This window comes from Phyllobates terribilis, unplaced genomic scaffold (genome assembly GCF_046119375.1).
Source record: "Phyllobates terribilis strain yellow unplaced genomic scaffold, ASM4611937v1 Scaffold_1__5_contigs__length_1240528914, whole genome shotgun sequence".
Taxonomy (NCBI): Eukaryota; Metazoa; Chordata; class Amphibia; order Anura; family Dendrobatidae; genus Phyllobates; species Phyllobates terribilis.
In genome coordinates this window covers 650,349,337-650,373,987 of record NW_027362761.1, presented here as the reverse complement: position 1 = coordinate 650,373,987, position 24,651 = coordinate 650,349,337, and the positions used below count along the sequence as shown (strand labels likewise).

Here is a 24,651-nt window from a genome sequence, read left to right as displayed (position 1 = left end):
AAGATACTTTCCTAGAAGGATTTTTGCGTACTCGCGTACATTTTGGCTAACTGCAGTCTAGCTTTTTTATGTCTGTTAGCTGTGTTTTCCTCCCGGGTCTCCTGTCATAGCGGTTCATTCAAATGTCGACAGAGTTCACGCTGACACTGATGCACCCTGAGCCTGCAGGACAGCTTGAATTTCTTTGGAACTTGATTGGGGCTGCTTATCCACCATCCGAACTATCCTGTGTTGCAACCTTTCATTTATTTTTCTCTGCCGTCCACATTCAGGGTCATTAGCTACAGTGCCATGGGTGGTAAACTTCTTGATTATGTTGCGCACGTTAGACAAAGGAACATCAAGATCTCTGGAGATTGTTGTTTTTTTTTTGTTTTTTTTTCTCTCAACAATTTTGGTTCTTAAGTTCTCAGACAGTTCTCTTCTCTTTCAGTTATCCATGCTTTGTGTGGCACATACTGACACACAATTCAAAGATTGACTCAACTTTTCCCCCTTTTTATCTGGTTTTAGGTGTGATTTTCATATTGCATACACCTGTTACTTGCCACAGGTGAGTTTAAATGAGCATCACATGCTTGAAACAAAGTTGTTTACCAACATATTTGAAAAGGCCCATTTTTGGGGTTAAGGCTTAGTGCCCACGATGCAGAAATGAAGCAGAAATTTTCCTGAGCATTTCTGCATCTCCTTGGCAGAAAAACGCATTCGGTTTTTACATGCGTATTTGACGCGTATTTGCCATGCGTTTTTCCAATGCATTGTATAGGCAAATACACATGCGGAAACGCACAAGAATTGGTCATGTCCTTATTTTTTCTGCAAGTAAAATCTGTGCAGAAAAAATACGGACCATGTGCACAGAACTTGCAAAATGTCATAGGAAGTCATGGGATAAGGTATGCAATGCGTTTCTGGAGCGTTTACTTGCTGCAAATACGCACCAAAATACGCGCCAGAAACGCATCGTGGGCACACAGCCTTAGTGTGAAATTGTCAAGTTTTGCTTTTATTTTCTTTCTTTTGTGGTGCTTTAATACACCACGAAGGAAATAAACATGTATATAAAAAACAAGTGTAAGGGTATGTGCACACGATGCAGAAATGAAGCAGAAAATTTCTGCATCATTTCTGCATCTCCCTGGCAGAAAAAACGCATGCAGATTGTGCATGCGTTTTTCCTGCAGAATACATGCGGATCCACATGCAGATTCACATGCGTTTCCGCATGCAGATTGACAAGCGCTTTCCAGGCGATGTTAGCATCACCTGGAAAGTGCTTGACAACTAGGTCACACTATATAAATCCATGCAAACAGCAATGATTTATATAGTGTGACCCGAGAGAGTGTATATACTTACCTCCGATGGCCCGCGCTGTCCTGCTCAATCTGTTCTCCCTCGCCGGCAACTTTGAATTGAAAGACCTGCCGACGTCAGCGTCACGTGACCCGTCACATGACTCTGACGTCAGATCAGGTCCTACAACTCACTGCAAGTGCCGGGAACCAAGCGGGAGCGCTGCGCGGGCCGACAGAAGGTAAGAATACATTTATTTTTTATTTTATTCTTTTTTTACAGCTTTTTTAATGGTACCTGGGTGTGGATGAGACTCTCCTCTCCTCTACACCCGGGTACCATCCGCACATTAGAACGCACCAATAACGCAAGTACAGATGCAGTCTTGCGGAATTGGCGCGTTCTAATGCAAGTCAATGGCGGCGAAATCGCCGCGTTTCCGCAAAATTAATTGACATGCTGCAGATTTTTGAGCGCAGCGTTTACGCTGCGGAAAAATCCGCATCATGGGCACAGCCCATGCGGATTTTCATTGGGGAACATTGCTTCCCTTCTACCATGCGTTTTTCATGCGTTTCCGCGGTGTTTACGCAACTGCAAAAACGCCGCGGAAACGCATGAAATACGCATCGTGTGAACTCAGCCTAATTGCAATAAGTTTCTGGGAGAAATGGTTCATTTTCTGTAACAATTTCATGGGTGCCCAGACTTTCGGCCATGACTGTGTGTATGTGTATTAAATATGTTTGCAATTTTAACACTTAGCCATTAGGACTAATATTTAACGCTTATTCCCTGTTTTCACATATACATTAGCTGTAATAGACTGACTCAGACCTTATTTGTATAGAACTATAACTAGCCATGCTCTGTATGGACAAAGGTGATTGTGAAAGGGGAGGTGTAACCTCACCTATAGTGAATAGTCTTCTCTACAGAGCAAGAAATGTGAGTCTAGTAATTATGTAAAGTGTAAAAATTGCAACATTGCAAATTTAGAAAAAATATTTAAAAAATTAAAATGACAAGTTCCCTTTTAAGGTCTCCTAAATCCCTAAAAGCCATTTTCTCTTCTCTTTTTAGCCTGTGCAGCGAGATAGAACATTTAATACTGAACATGAGAAGGTGTTTAAAGGGCACAGGTAAAAATGAGTTTAGAATATTCTGATTCAATTTAAGTTCTTCCTTTGTACTGACGATTTGACATAATCTGTCTTAATCTTAAAATCTTAACCTTCCTTCCTGTTTGTACTCTATATGCTGCTGATATTAATGTTTTTGCAGTCAATGACCTGCTATTATGGTGCATTTGGGTCCACCTGTGACATGTTGCATAGAGATCACTTTTCCTCAATGACTGGGCTCTGTGATTCCATGGCATTTAGTGGGTTGACAGAGGGATGGGGCTTCCTTTGTACCCCATCCTCCACTCAATGCTATGTAGTCGCTGGGTGTAGATGGCTAAAAATGGCCTCACCACTTGACATATACAGGAGTCAGGTGGGCCTTGCCAGCCGTTGGGTCTAATGTGCTTTGTCATTGGAAAATGGACATGTTTAATAAATGCTCTGTGATACTGAAGTATGGTAGTGTAATATACCAGCAATCAGAAACTTAGATGCTCAAGTCCCGCATAAACAGTCCACAATGGAACAAAGTAAAACAAAATGTGCAAAATTGTGATTTTCCTCTCATATTTATTATAAAAAATAAATGTAATTTTGCCTTGTTCGTCACGACTTGTACTAGAGTGTCATTTATCACACAAGTGAAGGCTGTGAAAAATTGAAGATAAAGTGATGTCACAAAATGGATATGCATATTTTATTGTAAAAAAAAAAAGTAATCTAAAATCGAAGTAAAATTTAAGGTCCCTTCACCTCTCTCCAAACAGTGAACACTAAAAGTAAAAAGCCAGTTTTGGTGTGATTAAAAAGCGATCAAAAACTGACAAGCGTCCAAAAATTGTACCAATAAATTTACATCTCGGCCTGAAAGATGCAATTCCACATCCCTGTAGATAGAAATTTTTTATAACTCTTAGAATATTGCTATACAAACTATTTTTTTTAAAACTGTGTTTTTATTTCACAAAAGTAATAAAGGGAATGTTTGTTCCAGTTTACACCAGTGTTTTTGCCAGAAAAGTTGCAAAAAGAACACTTTGAAAAGTCAGTCATATATCCTGCCAAAAGATGAAGGCCACACGTAGGGTGTTTATAAAAACCAAGAAGTAAGGCATAATGGAGAACTGTCCTATCACTGTAGTGAAAACTGGGCGCTGAAGTTTTATTTGTGGAAAGATTACAGATTTTCACTGCATCGATTGCGCACTAATTTCTGGACAACGCCTGTGCATTTACAATACTCACTACACCCTAGATGAATTCCTTGGGGGGGGGGGTTGCGATTGTAGTTTACATTATGGAGTCACTTTCATCTATCCTGATATTTAGGGGCTCTGCAAGTGATCTTACTGTAATATTTTTTTAATTCACTTCCAGCTCTATTCTCAAAAATGTAACTTTTTTTTTTTTTTTCCTGACAAGGCCATTTTGTTTTTTTGCCTCCCAGTCTTCCAAGAGCCATAACTTTTTATTATTTTTCCTTACACATAGCCATATGAGGGCTTGTTTCTTGAAGGACCAGATGTACTGTTGCAACACAACCTTCATTTTATCAAGTGATGTTTGGGAAAGCAAGAAAAAAAGCTCAAGTGCGTTGAAATTGCAAAAAAAAAGTGCAATTACACAATTGAGTTTTATTTTCCATGTTCACTATACGGTATAACTGACCTGGCAATAAGATTATCCAGGTCAGAACTATTATGCATATTTTTTTTATTTAAAAAAAAAATTAGCTTGTCACAATTTTTCGAGATCTGTAATGTTTTCAGTTCTTGGCATATGAGATGTGAGGGCAAAAAAGTAATCCAGCAAAATCTACGCTACCTAAATCTAAATGCTACAACCCACCTCTGAGCCCCACAGTGTGCCTAAACCACATTTAGCGTCCACATGTTTCGCATGTCTGTAGCAATGAGAGACCACTTAATTTACAGGGTGCGTATCTCCAGAAACACGAATTGGGTACTGCAATGTACGGACACACAGGCAGATTTGCAATTTTCACTCAACAACATCCATTGCTGTTTGTTTCTGGAAAACACCAATGGAGTCAAAATTGTCACTAAATCTATAGATAAATTCCCATATGGGTGTAATTTACAAAATGGGGTCACTTTAGGGATGATTCGACTTTCTGGCATTAAGAGGCTCTTTATATGGACTCTGCAAACTATTCTGCGAAAATTTGTGCGCTCAAGAGTCAAATAGTGCTCCTTCCTTGCCAAGTCTTGCTCTATGGATAAAGAGTACGGTACACTCACATATGGGGTATTGCCACAAAAGCAGAAATTGTGACACATTTTGGTACCATTTTTACCCATTTTTTTCACCTGTGAAGATGTAAAATCTGGGGATAAAGCAAAGCAAAGTTTTTGTGGTTAAAAATGTAATTATTTTTTCTTCACTTCCCAATGGTATAAAATTCTGAGAGGCAACTATGCTTTTAATATGATCACTGCACCCTTAGATGAATTCATTGAGAGGTGTAGTTTGTAAAATAGGGTTACTTATGGGATGTTCTGCTGATCTGGCACCTCAGGGGCTCTGCCAATGTGACATGGCTCACACAAATCATAACCGCAAAATCTGCACTATATGGCGCTCCTTCCCTTCTCAGCTTTTCACTGTGCCTGAAAAGTAGTTCCCAATTTACTTGTAGGGTATTGGCCTACTAAGCAGGAAATGCACAACAAACTGAAAGGTCCATAACCACTCAATGGTATAAAAGTCTGTGAGGCACATGTGGTGTCAACATGCTTACTCTTCCCATAGATAAATTCATTGGGGGGTGTAGTTTGTAAAGTGGGTTCACTTATGGGAGGTGTCTGTTGGCACTTCAGGGCCTCTGCCAATGTGACATGGCACCCTCAAGCCATTCTGGCAAAATCTCCGATCCAGTATGGCGCTTCTTCCCTTCTGAGCTTTGCACTGTGCATCAAAAGTAGTTTTTGACCACACGTGGAGTTTTGGCAAACTAGGAAGAAATTGTGTATCATTTTACCATTTATTTTACTCCTATTATCCCTTTTGAAAATTAAAAACTTGGAGCCAAAGCAATATTTTAGTGTCAAATTGTTGATTTATTTTTTTCTATTGACTCAGACCAGTGTTAAACAATTCTATGAATAGCCTGAGGGTTAAAAATGCCCACTACACTCCTAGCGGAATTGCTTGAGAGGAGGTGTAGTTTCCAAAATGGGGTCACTTGTGTGTGGTTTTCTGTTTTAGCATGTCAGGGGCTCTTCAAATGGTCCTCTAAAATGCAAATAGCTCTATATCCCTTCTGAGCCCTGCCATGTGCCCAAACAGTAGTTTCCCACCACATATTGGGTATCGATGTACTCAGGAGAAATTGTACAACAAATTTGGAGGTCTGTTTTCTCCGAATACCATTGAAAATTTGGGGCTAAAGCAACATTTTTCTTGGAAAAATGTAGTTTATTTTCACGACTAAATGTTATAAAATTCTGTGAAGCATATGTGGCTTTAAGGTGCTCACCAGATCTCTAGATAAATTCCTTGAGGGGAGTAGTTTAAAAAATGGTGTCATGTGGGGCATTTCCATTGTATAGGCACATCAGGGGTTCTGCAAATGTGGCATGGCATCCACTATCTATTCCAGCCAATTCTTCACTTCAAAAGTCAAATGGTATTTCTTTTCTTCCGAGCCCTGCCGTGCGCCCAAACAGTAGTTTTCCACCACATATGCTTTATTGTTGAAATTGCACAACAAATTGTATGCTACATTTCCTCCTGTTAACCTTGTGAAAAGGAAACATTTTTGTGGGGAAAAAGTAAAATTTCCATTTTCTCCTTCCACATTGCTTTAATTCCTGTGAAGCACCTAAAGGGTTAATAAACTTCTTGAATGTGGTTTTGAGGACTTTGACGGGTGCAGTTCATAGAATTTTGTCACTTTTGGGTATTTTCAGTAATATAGGCCCCTCAGTCACTTCAAAGGTGATGTCCCTAAGAAAAAAAAATATAGCTTTTGTAAATTTTGTTGAAAAAAATCACTGACACTTTTAACCCTTCTAACTTCCTAGCAAAGAAAATTTGTTTCAAAATTGATGCTGATGTAAAGTAGATATATTGCATATGTTATTCATTAACTATTTTGTGTGAGATGACTATCTGGTTTAAGGGCATAAAAATGTAAAAATTGCGAAAATTTTCAATTTTTTTTTTAAAGATATTTTCATAAATAAATGCAGATCATATCAACCTAAATGTACTACTATCATGACGTACAATGTCAGAATCACTGGGATATATTGAAGTGTTTAAGAGTTACCACATAAAGTGACACTGGTCAGAATTGAAAAACTTGGGCTGGTCAGGAAGGTGGGAACAGGCTTGGGAGTGAAAAGGTTAAGTACACTATAATAAAAATATATATTCTCAAGATCAGTTATTGCAATGTAAATTTGAAATCTGCCATATTTTAAAAATGAAGCTATGTTCTAATGCCCCAAATTGGCTGCGTCATTAAAGTCGTTGTCCAGTCTCATGAGAAAAATCTGCAGGCACTGTGACTGTAGACAGCCAAATTATGACCGTGCGTGATGTGTTTACTAGTCTCATCTGGCTTCTCTTATTAGAACAGAATTAAGAGAAGCGCAATAGTCTGGTCGGCACGTGACCACCACAATGCAAATCGCATGCACGCAGTCACGTGAATGCTCACCCACAAAGGGAATACTAGGTGAAATAAACATTGATGGATCTCTCCCCATCTATTTATCCCGTTACAGTAGAACATGTTTAGTCACCGAGGGGGAGCAAGGGATAATCTTTATTGCCAGGGCTGGTGTCCTGGTGCTTTGCTTTACACCTATGCACTGTATCGGTGACTTTCCTGCAGCTGTTTACTAAACGGGATGTTATGTTGAGGCTGTGTGTGAAGCTGGGGAATAATGGGAGGGGTCTAGGTGGAGTTAGGGGTGTTGTCACTGCCAGCTTGCAGCACATTCAAGGGATTCTAAAAGTAAGCTATGGCTCTGACCACATAGCTGATACCAGGAGACAGGAAGTGAAGCAGAAAGGTAGAATACAACCTGAAACTTGGCTGGAGAGGTATATGGGGTTCTTTTGGGCCATTTTCCATCCTTCATTTATGGCAAAAACAAAAAGTGGGTTAGGGTGGTTGACAAACTCCCCATGCATTCTGCTGATTTAACTAATTCCTGAATTGCTGGTTTTTGTTCACTCTGCCTCCCAAAAGTTGAAATAGAAAGCATTCAAAAAAGGTTGTGACCGAAAATGGTACCGATAAAAACATCAACTCGTCCTGCGAAAAAACAAGCCCTCACATGACTTTGTCACCAGAAATATGGAAAGATTATAGCTCTCAATATACAGCGACGCGAAAAACGTGTTTTTGCATCTTTTAGTGTGTGAAAGCAGCCAAACAGAAAAAAACATTATAAATATGGTATTGCTGTAATCTAACCGCACGAGGAACAGCATAAAAAATAAATAAAGCTAATTCTTCACCTGCTGTTTGATTTATTTATTTATTTTTTCCTTTTTTTCATTCTGCCTCCCAAAGATCACAGTAAGGCTTGGCTCACATTTATCCTGCGCTCTGCGCTTACACAGGGGTTTCCATGTAAATCTCTGAAATACGTGATTCAGACACAACCCCTGGCAGAAGATTCCCTATAATAAGACAGATGGAGGCACTGTGGACGCAGTCTGTCCTGTGATCCGGCGGTGTCCATTCATTTTAGGCGTGCATAAACGTGCCGTTGGCTAGAGTTTTGTGCACTCAGTCTGGCCTCTGTTCGGCGTTGCCTTTTTCAGAAGTGCAGAGTAACTCGTCTGCCTCATTATAGTGAATGGATCTTTCAGGGGTTTAAAATCTTCCCTTATGAGTTTGTGTGCCTAAACCGCAGTCAGCGTCTGCATGTTTGGCATTTCTGTAGCGATAAGTGCCCACCTAATTTACGGGCGCGTGTCTCCAGAAGCACAAGCTGGGGACTACAACGTACTGGTTGTTACAACGGCAGTTTGCAATTTTCACTCAGCAGCATCCACTGCTGCTTGTTTCTGGAAAACACCCATGGAGTCAATTGTTTCTACATCTGTAGATAAATTCCCAAATGGGTATAATTTCCAAAGTGAGGTCACTTGAGGGGGATTCGGCTCTTCTAGCACTTAGGGGCTTTGTATATGGAGTCTGCAAATTATTCTAGAAAAAACTGTGCTCCAGGAGGCAAATAGCGCTCCGTCCCTCCAGAGTTTCACTGTATGGTAAAGCAATACTGTACAGCCACATATGGGGTATTTCTACATTTAGCAGAAATTGGGGGACAAATTTTGGTGCAATTTTTACTCCTTTCCCATTGTTAAAATGTAAAATTTGGGACTAAAGCAAAATTTTAGTGGTAATTTTTTTTTTCTTCACTGCATAATGCTATAAAATTCTGTGACCCACCTGTGGTGTCAATATGATCACTGCACCCCTAGATGAATTCATTGAGAGGTGTAGTTGGTAAAAATGGGGTCTCTTATAGGGGGTTCTGATGTTCAAGCACCTCGGGGTCTGCCAATGGGACATGGCATCCTCAAACCAGTCCAGCAAAATCTGAACACCAATAATGACGCTCCTTCTCTTCTGAGCTTTGCACTGTGCCCTAAAAGTAGTTTTCGACCACATATTAGGTATCTGCGTTCTCAGGAGACATTGCACAATTAATTTTGGGGTCCATTTTCTCCTTCTGTCCTTGTGAAAATAAAAAAAATTGGGGCTAAAACAACAATTTTTTGTGTGTATATAGAGATAGATATATTCATATTAGACCAAAAGTTTGGACACACCTCATTTTAAGATTTTTCTGTATTTTCATGACTGAAAATTGTACATTCACACTGAAGGCATCAAAACTATGAATTAACACATGTGGAATTATATACTTAACAAAAAAGTGTGAAACAACTGAAAATATGTCTTGTATTCTAGGTTCTTCAAAGTAGCCACCTTTTGCTTTGATGACTGCTTTGCACTCTTGATCAGCTTCAAGAGGTAGTCACCGGAAATGGTTTTCACTTCACAGGTGTGCCCTGTCAGGTTTAATAAGTGGGATTTCTTGCCTTATAAATGGGGTTTAAAATCTTTAAATGAGAAGGTGTGTCCAAACTTTTGGTCTGTACTGTATGTATGTATGGCGCCCCTGTGGGTTCAGTCGCCACAGAGGTACTGCATCTCACCCAGAGGTGTGGTATCCCACTCTCAGGTAAGGATAGTGTGCTGCCCAGGACCCGATCACCTGCATCCAACACATCCACTTCAGTAGGGCCAAGCGAGATTGCTTCTAAGGGAGAGCACAGTCCCTGGCTGGAGTGGAGGGGAACCATGTAGTGGGTGTGGGTGGAGGAAGAAGATTAGGGGAGCATGAAAGGAAGCTGTATAAAAAGGGGAACCATCTTGGGAATTGAGCTCAGTCAGAACTGTCAGAGGAGGAGAAGTGAAAAGAGCAGAGGCTCTGTAGGAGCTCTGCTCCAGAGCGGGCCTGAGGAGAGGGAGCAGGAGAAAGGCTCCAGGAACAGAAGGGATCCCAGGGGTACGGGAAGTGCTGGAGGCCACCCTTACGCCCGAATCTGCCAGGCGGTAGAGGGATCGAGCCGCGGAGGGGACCGGCCCCTAAACTAGTGGAGAACTACAAGGCTCAGCTAGAAACTGGAGGCTGCTGTACTTGCAAGGTGCAGTGGCCACAACCACAATTATATCGCCGAAAAGGTGGCCACAGAGGGTCCAGGGGACTGCAGGTCGCCCGACAAGACCCCAGGCTACCGGATTGGGACACTGATTGTGAGGCGCAGGGCAGGAGGGCGAGAGCCAGCGCAGGAAGACTACTGAAGAAGGCACACAGAACGGAGTCCTGTCAGGCTCTCTTGAATTACCTGAGGGATTGCTGAACCCCTGCCTGGTGAGCGCAGCGCGACGTGGGAGGCTGTAATGTGTACAGTGCAACCTGAGGAACTTAACTGTGAGTAAACTCTGAAGACTGCACCCCACTGTCTCTGTGAATTACTGCTGCGCCATCACTCCCTGCACTACACTGCACTACAACGCCCAGCAACATCTAAAACATCTACACTGCCCTGAAGCTAAGCTCTACCTGTGGAGAGCTAAACCAACCCTGCTGCATTTACATCAGCTCCGGAGGATCTGCTCCGCAGCGGCGGTTCCACATAGCCGCATACCACAGGTGGCGTCACAAACTGTATATACATAAAAACTATAAATCCCCTGTAAATAAATAATCCCCTTTTGATTGACCGCCCTGGGTCACAGACCGGGTCACCGCCACGGTGATATCTCGCCTGGCAACGACCGGCCCGGCAGAGAGTACCCCACGGCCCGATGGATGACTCCGACTGTATTGACATTAAAATGTTTGCCATAGAGGTGAAACCAGCAGAAACATTTGCATGTTTGCAGGATTTACATACATTGTGTCCACATTTGAAAAAACCTTTACAAGCCAGCCAGTTAATGTCCTTGTATTGTTGGTTCTGTCATGAAAAAGACTGGGAGAAGTAAGATTACCTAAGGTACAGGCTTTTTTTTTGCCACATATCCGATGGTAGAGTTTTGTAAAATGTTAACTAGTTTAGCATCCTGGTGTAACATTGGGAGATGTTTTTTGATGATGGATATAATTGTTATATTCAGGACTATACTGGGTCGAAAAGGTAATACAACTATTATTGTTCTTTTGGTTTATTTCTATATTGTTTTTGATTTGAGTAACAATTCTTCTGTCAATATTGTCCACTATGGACTCAGCCCTTTGTAACACCCATTCTGCGTTTCTTCTGTCTCAATCTATCCTTAACCAGTTTTAATTCTGCTTTATAAGCTTCAATTGTTGATGAATTCCTTTTCATTCTAACTAGTTCTCCCACAGGAACATTCCTGATAGTCTGTGCAGCATGACAGGAATGTGCCTGTAGGATGGAATTAAACTGTCGACTTTCTATACGTTTTGCAGCTGATTGTTTCTATATTCCCTCCCAAAGTTATATCAAGAAAATTTATGGATACTGGTGAAGAAAAAATTTCAGATCATAATGATTTGTTATTGATATAGGAAATAAAATGGAGTATATTTCTCACCCCCCTTCGAAATAAGTATCATATCAATAGAGCGGCCATAGAATGTAATCAGTTCTAAGGAAAGGTTACCATCTGTAAAGATATGCTCTTCCCACATTCCTACCACTATATTGGCAAGGGATGGGGAGAATTTACCTCCCATGCTCACACCTTGTCTCTGTAAATAAAATAAATCATTAAAAGAAAAAAAGTTATGACTGAGTAGAAATGAGACTGCTGTTGCGAGGAATTCTTGCAACATTATAGAATAGGTGCTATATATTTTTTTTTAGAGAAGTTGTTAAACATTTGAATGCTATATCGTGTGGAATAGAGGGGTATAAGCTCTCTATATCACAGCTTAACCAGACATAGTCTGACTGCCAGAGCTGACCTGCCACAGCATTAGTGATCGCTTTAGTGTCCCTGATGTAACCTGGAATTGCTCTGATAAGCGGCTGGAGATCGTGGTCAACCCATTCACCCAGTTTCTCAGATAAGGACCCAATTCCTGATATTATGTGCCTGAAGGGAGGGGGGGGATTTCTTTGGGAAGTGCATGATAAATTGGGATAATTGGGTTCTCAACATAAAGATATTCTGCTAATTTAGAATCTAAAGCTCCCAAGAGAACTCAATCTTGTAATAATTTGGACATCTTTTGATAGTGATATGTAGGATCACTTTTCAACTTGATGCAAATGTTCTCATCATTTAAGGCTTTCACGTTTTCTCTCAAAAATAGTGAAGCATTTAAAACAACAATCCCCCTCCACCTTTGTCTGCTTTATTTTTTAACATGTCATGGTTATTAGTTATCCCCCTTAGTGCACATCTTCCTTCGTCTGTGTTTCCGTCCTGCCCTCCTGCTGCGGTTTTTGACGATGTAGATAAGGTACTTGTTGACTTTTTCTGCTGAAAGTTACTTTTAGATGTTGGTGCAGAGATGTCAGATTGATCGCCTGAGGAGCAAAGGCTAGAGGATTCTGCTGAAGAATTAAAGCTTAAGTTAGAGAAACTGACCTGATCCCTGCTTGGATTTGGAGGATTTGAAAAAAGACCCATTTTTCAAAATGGATTTATTGAAACGGGATGTACTCCAAGTATAAACTTGGTTCATTTTATAATCCATAGGATCCCTTTCAAACTTTGCCTTCTTTTATTTCAGATATAATATCCTCTAATTTCTGAAGATTTTTTTTGTCATTTTAATATTCAATCTGAGTTAATGTTTTCCAAGAGGTTTGTAAGTTATTAATATCTTCTTTTACAGCTGTCATCTCTTGAACCTCAAATCTCACAATTAGCTCCATGAGTTTAAAGGGGTTGTCCACTACTATTCAAAATAGCCCAATGTGTTTTTCTGATGAAAAGAAGCTTCTTTCTAATTACCTCCCTCTGCGGTTTCTGCCTGTGAGCGGCGCTATCACTGGCTGCTCACAGGCATCACGTGACCCCCCCCCCCCAACCCCCGTTGACGTCACGTCAAGTGAGGCGTGACTCAGCGCTGGGGCCCCCACTGTGGCTGTTGGGTTGTGGGCAGGGTTACACCCAGCATCCACCGCGCTTTCCCAATGAATGGGGAGAGGGAGAGCGCACGGTGGAAGCTGGGTGTGACGCGGGCTGTAACCCCAGCCCACAACCCAGCAGCCACCGTGGAACATAGATGAGGGAGACCCCCGGCTGCATTCGGAATCATGACGCGACATGAGCGGATGTCAGAGCTGGCTGCAGCCGGGGGTCACGTGATGCTTGTGAGCAGCCAGTGATAGCGCCGCTCACAGGCAGAAAAGGCAGAAGGGAGGTAATTAGAAAGAAGCTTCTTTTCATCAGAAAAACACATTGGGCTATTTTGAATAGTAGTGGACAACCCCTTTAAGAGCGCAAGCAGACAGTATTGGTTCCATTCACATTGAAAGGAATCTGCATATGTGGAGGTTGCACTTTTTCTCAATCTCAGTCCCCTCGGGATCATCTCTTTTGAGATATAAGATTGCAAGGAAGTAGAGTCCCACCATAGCTTCAATTCTTTCGTCTTTTTATTATCTAGTTGTTTCATTAGGGATTTTAAATTCTCCTCAGCTGCTGTGTTAGTGGCATTAGTTTTAGAAACACATGTTTCATTAAAGATAGAAGCAAATCTGTCCAATCTTTTTGTATTCAGTACCAGATCAAGGAAACTGGTAGGTATCGTGGTGTCCATTATCAGATAGGATAATAAATATCTTTTAAGCAAAATTCATATGGGAGCACGACAAAAACCATGAAATATACCAAGCATAGGAAAGGGAAAAAGGAAAGTCCGCTCATCAGTGAATAAAGCAGTCCTTTGTTGAGAATATCGCACGGAGACGCACGGGTCGGGCAAATGTACAGCAAAAAAGAGAAAATGTCCAGCGATGAAATGAAATAAAATTAAAAAAAAAAAATTAGATCTTCATTTATTGATTACTTTAAAATAATCCTGAGTAGGACAAACCACACCAACCACTCATGGCTGTAATATCCGGGTCTCGGCTATCACTTAAACCAAGCTCCTGGTGGCGATGGCACGGGCACCGCTCCTGTTCCTTGTACGATCACCAGTACGTACTGATACGTCCAATTTCGGGAAGTTGCTGCAAAAGAAGTCTTTTTTTTTTTTTTTTTTTCTAGTGACCGTTTTACCCATTTTACCATTTTGTACATGACTGTACTTTTTTTTTTTTTTTTCCAGCTGCATGGCCTTAAATTCATGTACATTAAAACTCAGTTGCCACATACCCGCCCAAGCCTCCGGCTTAGGGTGGTTTCACATTGTGTTCTGTGTCCCCATCAGGGCATACATCTGAAATCCCCCACAAGACTGGGTCCGGACTTATACGCCGACGGGTCCATAGACTGTTATGTTGCAGACCGAGAGAACGTGCTCTCTAACGTACATCGTTTACGGGAGTGTACTACTTCTGGGTGTCCGCCTCCAGTAGACGTACGCTCCAGAAAATGATACATTTCAGAGCACATGTTTGCTCCGTCGGCATCATTACAGTCTACGGACTCATCGGCGTATGCGCCCTGACCCCTTTTTGCAGGGAATTTTGGACGTATGCCACGACGGGGACACAACGCAATGTGAAAGCACACTTAACTAAATCCATCAGTAAGATTAAACTATCCTTTTCTGTGTTGATTACCTTGCAGAGTTTAGATAATATTGACATTTTACTCTGTATGCCCTCAACTGGGTCTTTCATAAATGTGTTTAAAAGAGGGCCCAATGCTAACCTTTGTGGTAACCTTTTGCTAACTGTGACCAAATCAGAGTGTGGTTCATTAATAACCACCTTTTGTTCTCATTTCATGTACCAGCCATCTATGTCAGACTATATTAAACTGCTCTAAAAAGTCCATATAGACAGCATCCACTGCATTTCCCTGGTCCAGTCTGGAACTTACCTCCTCATAGAAGGTGATAAGATTAGTCTGACAGGACTGATCCCTTCTAAACCATGTTGCTGTTTTGGTCATGAGGATATTTTTATTGAGATACTCCAGGATTACATCTGTCAAAAAAAAAAACTAAAAGATTTTGCTATCACAGAGGCCACTTCCAGACCTATAGCTTCCAGACTCTGTTTGACCCCATTTTTTGAAAATTGGTACCACGTTTGCTATGCGCCATTACAGACCATTAATATTGGATCCTTGAATATTCAAAATATGGTGTATCACGATACTTAAATCTTGCAGTACTTAAAGGGTGTATGCTGTTCAGACCCGGTGATTTGTCTACTTGTGATTCAGAGGTGGCGCTGCAATTACAGACTGTAAAAATCATTGCTAAAATAGCTGTATAATCTTGTTTTAAAAAAAAAAAAAAGTTTTCCGGCTTGGTATAAAAACATTTTCTAACATTTTATGACATCACTTATCAAAGTATACTAGCTTAATCATCCCTAAGGTCTATTTAATAATTTTTCTTTTGTGAAATCTTACAACAGATCTGCTTTAATTGTCCTAAAATATTAGGTAATTTAATTGTATTAACTGTTCTTTGACTTTTTAGAGACCAGGTGACTTGTCTTTCCGTATCATTAGATGGAAGTATGCTGGTTTCGGGTTCCCATGATGAAACTGTATGTGTTTGGGACATCCAAAGCAAGCAATGCCTTCGAACTGTAAACCATAGAGGTACTAACTTTCTTATTCATTTTTCTTTTACAGTATAATATTTTATCATATCCAAAAGTATAACATGTTATCTGCATTTTCATCTTTCTTTCTAGGTCCAGTGACCAATGCGATCATCATACCTGCACCCGGAAACATGTTAAGAGCAGACAGTAAACCTAGCTTTCCGCTGCCTCGCTTTAATAAACATTTTCAAGGTGCTGAAGGCTGCGAGGGGCCCGAAAGTGATGGCATTGTATTGCGGCTTGGGAAACGGCAGCAGGTGAGTTTTATTAATTACCGTATTTTTCGGACTATAAGACTCACCGGACAATAAGACGCACCTAGGTTTTAGAGGAGGAAAATAGAAAAAAAAATAAAGCAAAGAATGTGGTCATGATACACTGTTATAGGGGTAATGTCCCCCAATTCTGTTAATATCCCCCATCTTGGTATATATGGCCCTCATCCTCATCCTGGTATGTATGGCACCCTTCATCCTCATCCTGGTATGTATGGCACCCTTCATCCTCATCCCGGTATGTATGGCACCCTTCATCCCGGTATGTGTGGCACCCCCTGATCCCCATCATGCTGCACACAGTGTGCATGCTATTAAGGAGAATGAATAGTCACTGGTCTCCAAGTCCATAGTCCCGGCGTTGGGAACAGTGACAATTCCGGCACAGCATCTGTGTGAGGGTGCATGGCAGTTACACCATGCACGGCTCACACCGTGAGATCCCTGTTGGCAGCAGAGCAGGACGCAGCGCTGGAGGAGAGAGGAAGTGAGTATAATTGTTTTTTTGTTTTTTTTGTGCAGCATGATGGGAATGAGGGGTGCTAAAAATACCAGGAAAAGGGATGAAGGGTGCCATACATACCAGGAGCCGCGCTGCAGGTACAGTGTGCGCGCTATTAAGGAAAATGAATAGTCACTGCTCCCCACGCACATGGGCGTGGGGAGCGGTGAATATTTATTTTCTTTAGCAGCGGGCACCGTGTAGGATGCAGCAGCGGGCTACTGCCTCCTGTGCCCTGCTCTGCTGCCGCTCTCCCCACCAGCCACAGTGCATGTGTGTATATGTATATGTATATGTACATACATACATACATACATACATACATACATACATACCTCAAAAAAATAAAGGAAACACTCAAATAACACATCCTATATCTGAATGAATGAAATATTCTCATTGAATACTTTGTTCTGTACAAAGTTGAATGTGCTGACAACAAAATCACACAAAAATCATCAATGGAAATCAAATTTATTAACCAATGGAGGCCTGGATTTGGAGTCGCCCCCAAAATTAAAGTGGAAAAACACACTAGAGGCTGAATCAACTTTGATGTAATGTCCTTAAAATAAGGCTCAGTATTGTGTGTGGCCTCCACGTGCCTGTATGACCTCCCTACAACGCCTGGGCATGCTCCTGATGAGGTTGTGGATGGCCTCCTGTGGGATCTCCTCCCAGACCTGGACTAAAGCATCCGCCAACTCCTGGAAAGTCTGTGGTGCAACGTGACATTGGTGGATGGAGCGAGACATGTCCTAGATGTGCTCAATCGGATTCAGGTCTGGGGAACGGGCGGGCCAGTCCATAGCTTCAATACCTTCATCTTGCAGGAACTGCTGACACACTCCAGCCACATGAGGTCTGGCATTGTCCTGCATTAGGAGGAACCCAGGGCCAACCGCACCAGCATATGGTCTCACAAGGGGTCTGAGGATCTCATCTCGGTACCTAATGGCAGTCAGGCTACCTCTGGCGAGCACTTGGAGGCTGTGCGGCCCTCCAAAGAAATGCCACCCCACACCATTACTGACCCACTGCCAAACCGGTCATGCTGAAGGATGTTGCAGGCAGCAGATCGCTCTCCACGGCATCTCCAGACTGTCACGTCTGTCACATGTGCTCAATGTGAACCTGCTTTATTCTGTGAAGAGCACAGAGCGCCAGTGGCGACTTTGCCAATCCTGGTGTTCTGTGGCAAATGCCAAGCGTCCTGCACAGTGTTGGGTTGTGAGCACAACCCCCATCTGTGGACGTTGGGCCCTCATACCACCCTCACGGAGTCGGTTTCTGACCATTTGTGCAGATACATGCACTTTTGTGGCCTGCTGGAGGTCATTTTGCAGAGTTCTGGCAGTGCTCCTTCTGTTCCTCCTTGCACAAAGGTGGAGGTAGCGGTCCTGCTGCTGGGTTGTTGCCCTCCTACGGCCCACTCCACATCTCCTGGTGTACTGGCTTGTCTCCTGGTAGCGCCTCCAGTCTCTGGACACTACGCTGACAGACACAGCAAACCTTCTTGTTACAGTTCGCATTGATGTGCCATCCTAGATGAGCTGCGCTACCTGAGCAACTTCTGTGGGTTGTAGAGTCCGTCTCATGCTACCACGAGTGTGAAAGCACAACCAACATTCAAAAGTGACCAAAACATCAGCCAGAAAGCATTGGTACTGAGATGTGGTCTGTGGTCCCCACCAGCAGAACCACTCCTTTATTGAGTGTGTCTTATAATTGCCAATAATTTCCATCTATTGTCTATTCCATTTGCACAACAGCATGTGAAATTGATTGTCAATCAGTGTTGCTTCTTAACTGGACAGTTTGGTTTCGCAGTAGTTTAATTTACTTGGAGTTATATTGTTTAAGTGTTCCCTTTATTTTTTTTGAGCAGTATGTATATGTATATATATATATATATTCGGACTATAAGACGCACCCCCACCCCCGCTTTCCTCCAAACTTTTGGAGAAAATTAGTGCGTCTTCTAGTCTCAAAAAATACGGTATATGTCATATGATCAAAAATGGGTTAGTTTCATACTTGAATAACAGAGTTCAATGTAAGCCTGTCCTAAAGGGGTTGTCCACTACTTTATATGATCCCCCAATGTATTCCCCCCAGGGCCCATATGTGTTTCTCTAAATACCTTGTGGTGCCTTTTCTGCCTGTGAGCGGCGCTATCACTGGCCGCTCACTGGCATCACCTGACCCCTGGCTGCAGCCGGCTCTGACATCCGCTGACGTCACAAGTCCAGGCTGCAGCCAAGGGTCCCTCTTCAGTGTTCCACCGGTGGCTGCTGGGTTGTGTGTGGGGTTACTCACACCCGGCATCCACCGCGCGCTCTCCCTCTCCTCATTCACTGGAAAAATGCACGGTAGATACTGGGTGTCACGCACGGGGTAACCCCGCCCACAGCCCAGGGTCCACCGTGGGGAGCACGTCACTGATGTCACGTCAAGTGAGGCGTGACATCAGTGACGGGTCACATGATGCCTCTGAGCGGCCAGCGATAGCGCCACTCAGAGGCAGGAAAGGCACTGCAAGGTATTTACAAAAACACTTCTGGGCCCCAGGGGAATACATTGGGGGGGGGGGTTCATATAAAGTAGTGGACAACTTCTTTAATAGCCAGTAGCACTAAGAATTATGTGGTAACTGTACACACTGTACAGGTGCATCTCGCAAAATTAGAATATCAAAAAGTTAATTTATTTCAGTTCTTCAATACAAAAAGTGAAACTCATATATTATATAGAGTCATTACGAACAGAGTGATCTATTTCAAGTGTTTATTTCTGTTAATGTTGATGATTGTGGCTTACAGCCAATGAAAACACAAAAGTCATTATCTCAGTAAATTAGAATACTTTATAACAGCTTGAAAAATGTTTTTAAAATCTGAAATGTTGGCCTACTGAAATGTATGTTCAGTAAATGCACTCAATACTTGGTCGGGGCTCCTTTTGCATCAATTACTGCATCAATGCGGCGTGGCATGGAGGCGATCAGCCTGTGGCACTGCTGAGGTGTTATGGAAGCCCAGGTTGCTTTGATAGCAGCCTTCAGCTCTTCTGCATTGTTGGGTCTGGTGTCTCCTCTTCCTCCTGACAATACCCCATAGATTCTCTATGGGGTTAAGGTCAGGTGAGTTTGCTGGTCAAGCAAGCACAGTGATACTGTTGTGTGTAAACCAGGTATTGGTACTTTTGGCAGTGTGGACAGGGGCCAAGTCCTGCTGGAGAATGACATTTCCATCTCCAAAAAGCTTGTCGGCAGAGGGAAGCATGAAGTGCTACAAAATTTCCTGGTAGACGGCTGCGCTGACTTTGGTCTTGATAAAACACAGTGGACCTACACAAGCAGATGACATGGCTCCCCAAACCATCCCTGATTGTGGAAACTACACACTAGACCTCAAGCAGCTTGGATTGTGGCCGCTCCACTCTTCCTCCAGACTCTGGGACCTTGATTTCCAAATGAAAATTGGAATTCTATGACCTTGTGGAGTGTGTCAATGACTGCCTTCTGGACATCTGTCAAGTCAGCAGTCTTCCCTATGATTGCGGAGCCTACTGAAACAGACTAAGGGACCTTTTTAAACGCTTTGGAAGCCTTTTCAGGTGTTTTTTTGTTAATTATTCTAATTTACTGAGATAATGACTTTTGTGTTTTCATTGGCTGTAAGCCATAATCATCAACATTAACAGAAATAAACACTTGAAATAGATCACTCTGTAATGACTCTATATAATATAGGAGTTTCACTTTTTGTATTGAACTGAAATAAAATAACTTTTTCATGATATTCTAGCTTAGTGAGATGCATCTGTAGTGGATTTTTACACAATTCATAATACTTTATTTTAGTGCTGTGTTTTTTGTTTTTTTTTGTAGGGCTCGGAAGATACTTATTTGCAGCGTGGAGAACAGTTGCACCTTTTAATAGGTGAAACTGAGGGCAAGGTAAGCTAGTTTTTTTTTTTTTTTTTTCTTTCACCTTAAAGGATCCCAGTGATTCTGAGATTTTCCCGTGACGTATTGTACTTCATGATGGTGGTAAATTTGGTTGCTATGTCTTGTTTTTATTTATGAAAATATCAAATATTTGACAATTTTAAAATTTTGCAATTTTCAAACTTTACATTTTTATTCCCGTAAACCAGAGAGTTACTGTATTTTTCGGACTATAAGACGCACCGGACCATAAGAAGCACCTAAGTTTTAGAGGAGGAAAATTGTAAAAAAAAAAAAAATAGTAAGCAAAAAATGTGGTCATGATGCACTATTATGGGGGAGGCGGTCTGCTGCTGACACTGTTACAGGGGTAATGTCCCCCAGCTCTGTTAATATGGCCCATCCTGGTATATTTGGCCCCCATCCCCATCCTGATATGCATGGCACCCCTTGATCCCCACCCTGGCAGCTTCCCCCCGGTAGGCTGGTCGTGCCCCCCTCCCTCCCTCCCTCACCCGGTAGGCTGGGTTGCCCCCCCCCCTTTATGCCCTTAAACCAAATGTTAAGTTTTAAATTGCTAAATCTGTAAAATTTTTGCTAAATTTCCCATTTTTTACCACAAATAAATGCAAATCATATCAAAGAAATTTTACCACTATCATGAAAAAACAGTCTCCAAATCGGTGGGATCCATTGAAGAGTTCGAGTTATTACCTCATAAAGTGTCACTCGTCAGAATTGAAAAAAATTGGCCTCAGGAAGTTGAAAACATGCTTCTTGGTGAAGGGGTTTAATGGCGTTGAGAATTTGTCAACTGCATTTAAAGGGTTAAACAGCGAACGGAGCGAGTGGCTGATAATGTCTGTATAACACAGCTTGCATCTGCTGGGTATACTAGAGGCACAGCCTATAAACCAGTACCTTGAGGGATATGGGGGGTGGGGGTTGTGGTGCATGTAACTTTCTATTAACTCTTAGGGAGATGAAGAACATTTAATCATTATTCTGCCATTGGATACAATCACGCCAATAGCAAAATTTGAATGTATTTTTTTCTACTTTTACACAAAAAATTACCTGAGAAAGTGTTTTTAATCCTCTTCTAACACTCATAACTTTTATTTCTCTGTAGATGACTGTATGAGGGCTTTTTTTTTTTTTACAGGACAAGCTGTATTTTTTACTGGTACCAGTTTTTGGTATATAAACTTTTTCATCACATTAAATCTTGAATTGTGAAGATCCTTAACTTTGGCATTTTTCTGTTTAAAGAGCTAAATGAGGGATTTTTTTGTGTAACAAGCTGTAGTTTTTATTGGTACCATTTTGGAATACCTATGAATTTTTTTTTTTTTTTTTTTTTCAGTATTCGCCATATGGTATTAATTGATATGGATCATTATGAATAAAGTGGTACCGAATATGACTTAGTGGGAGGGTTTTTTTTTTTTATTTTTTTTTTTTATTACTAAAACTGATTTTCATTTATTTTTGTTTAAGAGCACCTTAAGTGGAACCATCATCTTAATTTTTATGTCATAAATCAATAGTACACGTAAAAATAAGAAACTTTTGTAATTTCTTATCAGAGAAATCTGGTTCTTTCTCTGCCAGAATTGATCTGTCATTATTAGTGTTGAGCGAGCACTAAAATGCTCAGGTGCTCAAAGCTCGGCCCGAGCTCGCCCAATGATAGTCTATGGGAGACCCGAGCATTTTTGCAGCAGCACCCCCGGCAGTCTGTAGAAAGCCTAAAAAGTGCCCAAAACCATAGTGGCAGTGCTCAAATGACATGGGGACAGCATGGGGATCACCCCAGGAAGCATTCACCGGGAAAATGTAATTTTAACATTTTACAACCTTATCTGGCCATGTGCTGTGTGACACATGCATACAGTGCTGAAAAGACATGGGAATAGCATGGGGAAGACCCCTGGAAGCATCTGACTCCCAGGTCACTGCCTAAAAGTGTGCCCATCAGAAGTGATCCTTGCCGCATCAGACGATGCAGACTTGCAACTATCCCCGTGCAAGTCCTTGTCCCAGGGCAGTGTTCAATTGTACCTCCCCCATTCCTTGCAATGCAAGCGCAAATATGCAGCCACCCCCAGGCTGCAATACCATACTGCTAGCTTGCACTTGAAATGGGGCCTTTTAGTTTTGAGGAGGCCGAAGCTGGCCACTACCTCATGGCTGCTTCGACAGTGAGGTATCCATACTCAGTCCCCGGCGGCCGGCTGTCCACGCTCGGTCCCCAGCCGCCCCGCGGCCTGGTGTCCACACACGGTCCCCAGCCCCCTGGGGGCGGCCGGGTGTCCATAAACAGTCCCCAGCCGCCCCGATTTCTCCGCAGAACATCCACAGACATTTCTTAGACTGGCCTGCTTTAGGGCAGCATTGGACGAGCCCACCAGAGAACCCGACTTCTGGTGGGCCCTGGCTTCTCCATCAGGGGAGTTGTTTGGGCCAAGGTGAGGAGCATGATGATGATGATAGAAGTTAGCATCTGCTTTGTTTTCTTGGAATGCAAGCGTAAATGTGCAACCTGCCACCCACCCACCCCCAGGCTGCAATACCATACTGCTAGCTTGCACTTGAAATGGGGCCTTTTAGTTTTGAGGAGGCCGAAGCTGGCCACTACCTAATGGCTGCTTCGGCAGCGAGGTATCCATACTCAGTCCCCGGCGGCCGGGTGTCCACACACGGTCCCCAGCCACCTGGGGGCGGCCGGGTGTCGATAAACGGTCTCCAGCCGCCCCGATTTCTCCGCGGAACATCCCCACACAGACTTTTCTTAGACTGACCTGCTTTAGGGCAGCATTGGACGAGCCCACCAGAGAACCCGACTCCTCCGGTGGGCCCTGGCTTCTCCATCAGGGGAGTTGAGTGCCAAGGTGAGGAGCATGATAAGGATGATAGAAGTTAGCATCTGCTTTGTTTTCAAGGAATGCAAGCGCATGTATGTAGTAGCGGCTAGGCCTGAGGTGGTCAGCGTTTTGGCGCATATCCTACCTCCTCCGAGGATTGCTGGATGTTTTCCTGCTACTATCCAAGTTCTGACTCCCGTTAAAACAAAGCTTCAGGTGATAAATGATGGATGAGGTAGTGGCAAAGGAGAACGAGCAGGAGGAACAGGGACCATTCACATCAATATCAGGCCAGTCGACCACATATGTCTTGTAGGATATGTTTCTGTAACAAAAGGAGCGGTTCGGCTACACAGTTATGGGGCATACAGTGAGTGCAATGCCTACCAAAAATTTTGAGGCACTCCAATGCCCCTTGGAAATGACATGGAGGTCAGAGGGCCTTAACTAAACCTTTTTTTCCATTTATAGCAACTGGGTCTCCTGTGCACTGTTGGCCTAAGCAGTGAATGGAAGGCTTTCCAAAAAATTATGAGGAACTGCAATGCCCCTGAAACAGAAGTGGATTACAGCGTACTAAAAACCTTCTACCCATTATTGGGGAGTGGGTCTCCCTTAGTTTTCAACTTTGCGTTGAAAAGCAAAAGCTGACTAAAATTAGGAGGAAATGCAATGCCCGTTGGAAGAGTCGTGGAGGTCACAGTAGCTTAACAAGACTGTTTTAATGCCCCTTACAAGAGCCATGCAGTACAGCATATTACAAACATTAGTCCCATTATTGGGGAGTGAGTCTCCCATAGTATTTGCTAATGCGTTCCAAGCAAAAGCTTCCAAAAATTAGGGCTGAGCAACTTGCAATGCCTCTTACAAGAGCCATGCAGTACAGCATATTACAAACATTAGTCCCATTATTGGGGAGTGGGTCTCTCATAGTATTTGCTTATGCCTTCCAAGCAAAAGCTTCCAAAAATTTTGAGGAAATGCAATGCCCCTTCGAAGAGTCGTGGAGGTCCCAGTAGCTTAACAAGACTCTCTTTTAATGCCCCTTACAAGAGACGTGGAGGTCAGAGTGGTATAACAAGACGCTTTTAATGCTCCTCGGAAGAGACGTGGAGCTCAGAGTGTTATAACAAGACGCTTTTAATGCCCCTTGGAAGAGCCATACAGTAAAGCATCTTAAGAATATTATTCCCATTATTGGGGAGTGGGTCTCCCACAGTCTTTGCTTATGCCTTCCAAGCAAAAGCTGACAAAAATCAGGATGGAGGAACATTCAATAATGGCAACACGGACCACGGTCACCCTGGTGGTAGAGTGGTGGTGGAGGCTGAGGATAAGGAGAAGAACATAA

At 42.5% G+C, this 24,651-nt stretch overlaps 1 protein-coding gene across 1 annotated transcript in view; it reads left to right on the top strand.

The window, feature by feature from the left end:
• Positions 1-24,651, top strand: part of LOC141273230 (WD repeat-containing protein 18-like) — a 64,191-nt gene that overhangs the window by 31,091 nt on the left and 8,449 nt on the right. Inside the window, exons 6-9 of the mRNA XM_073684804.1 lie at positions 2,383-2,441; positions 15,575-15,699; positions 15,795-15,961; positions 20,374-20,442. Coding sequence (XP_073540905.1) covers positions 2,383-2,441; positions 15,575-15,699; positions 15,795-15,961; positions 20,374-20,442 — 420 coding nt within the window. The remainder of the gene's footprint in view (positions 1-2,382; positions 2,442-15,574; positions 15,700-15,794; positions 15,962-20,373; positions 20,443-24,651) is intronic.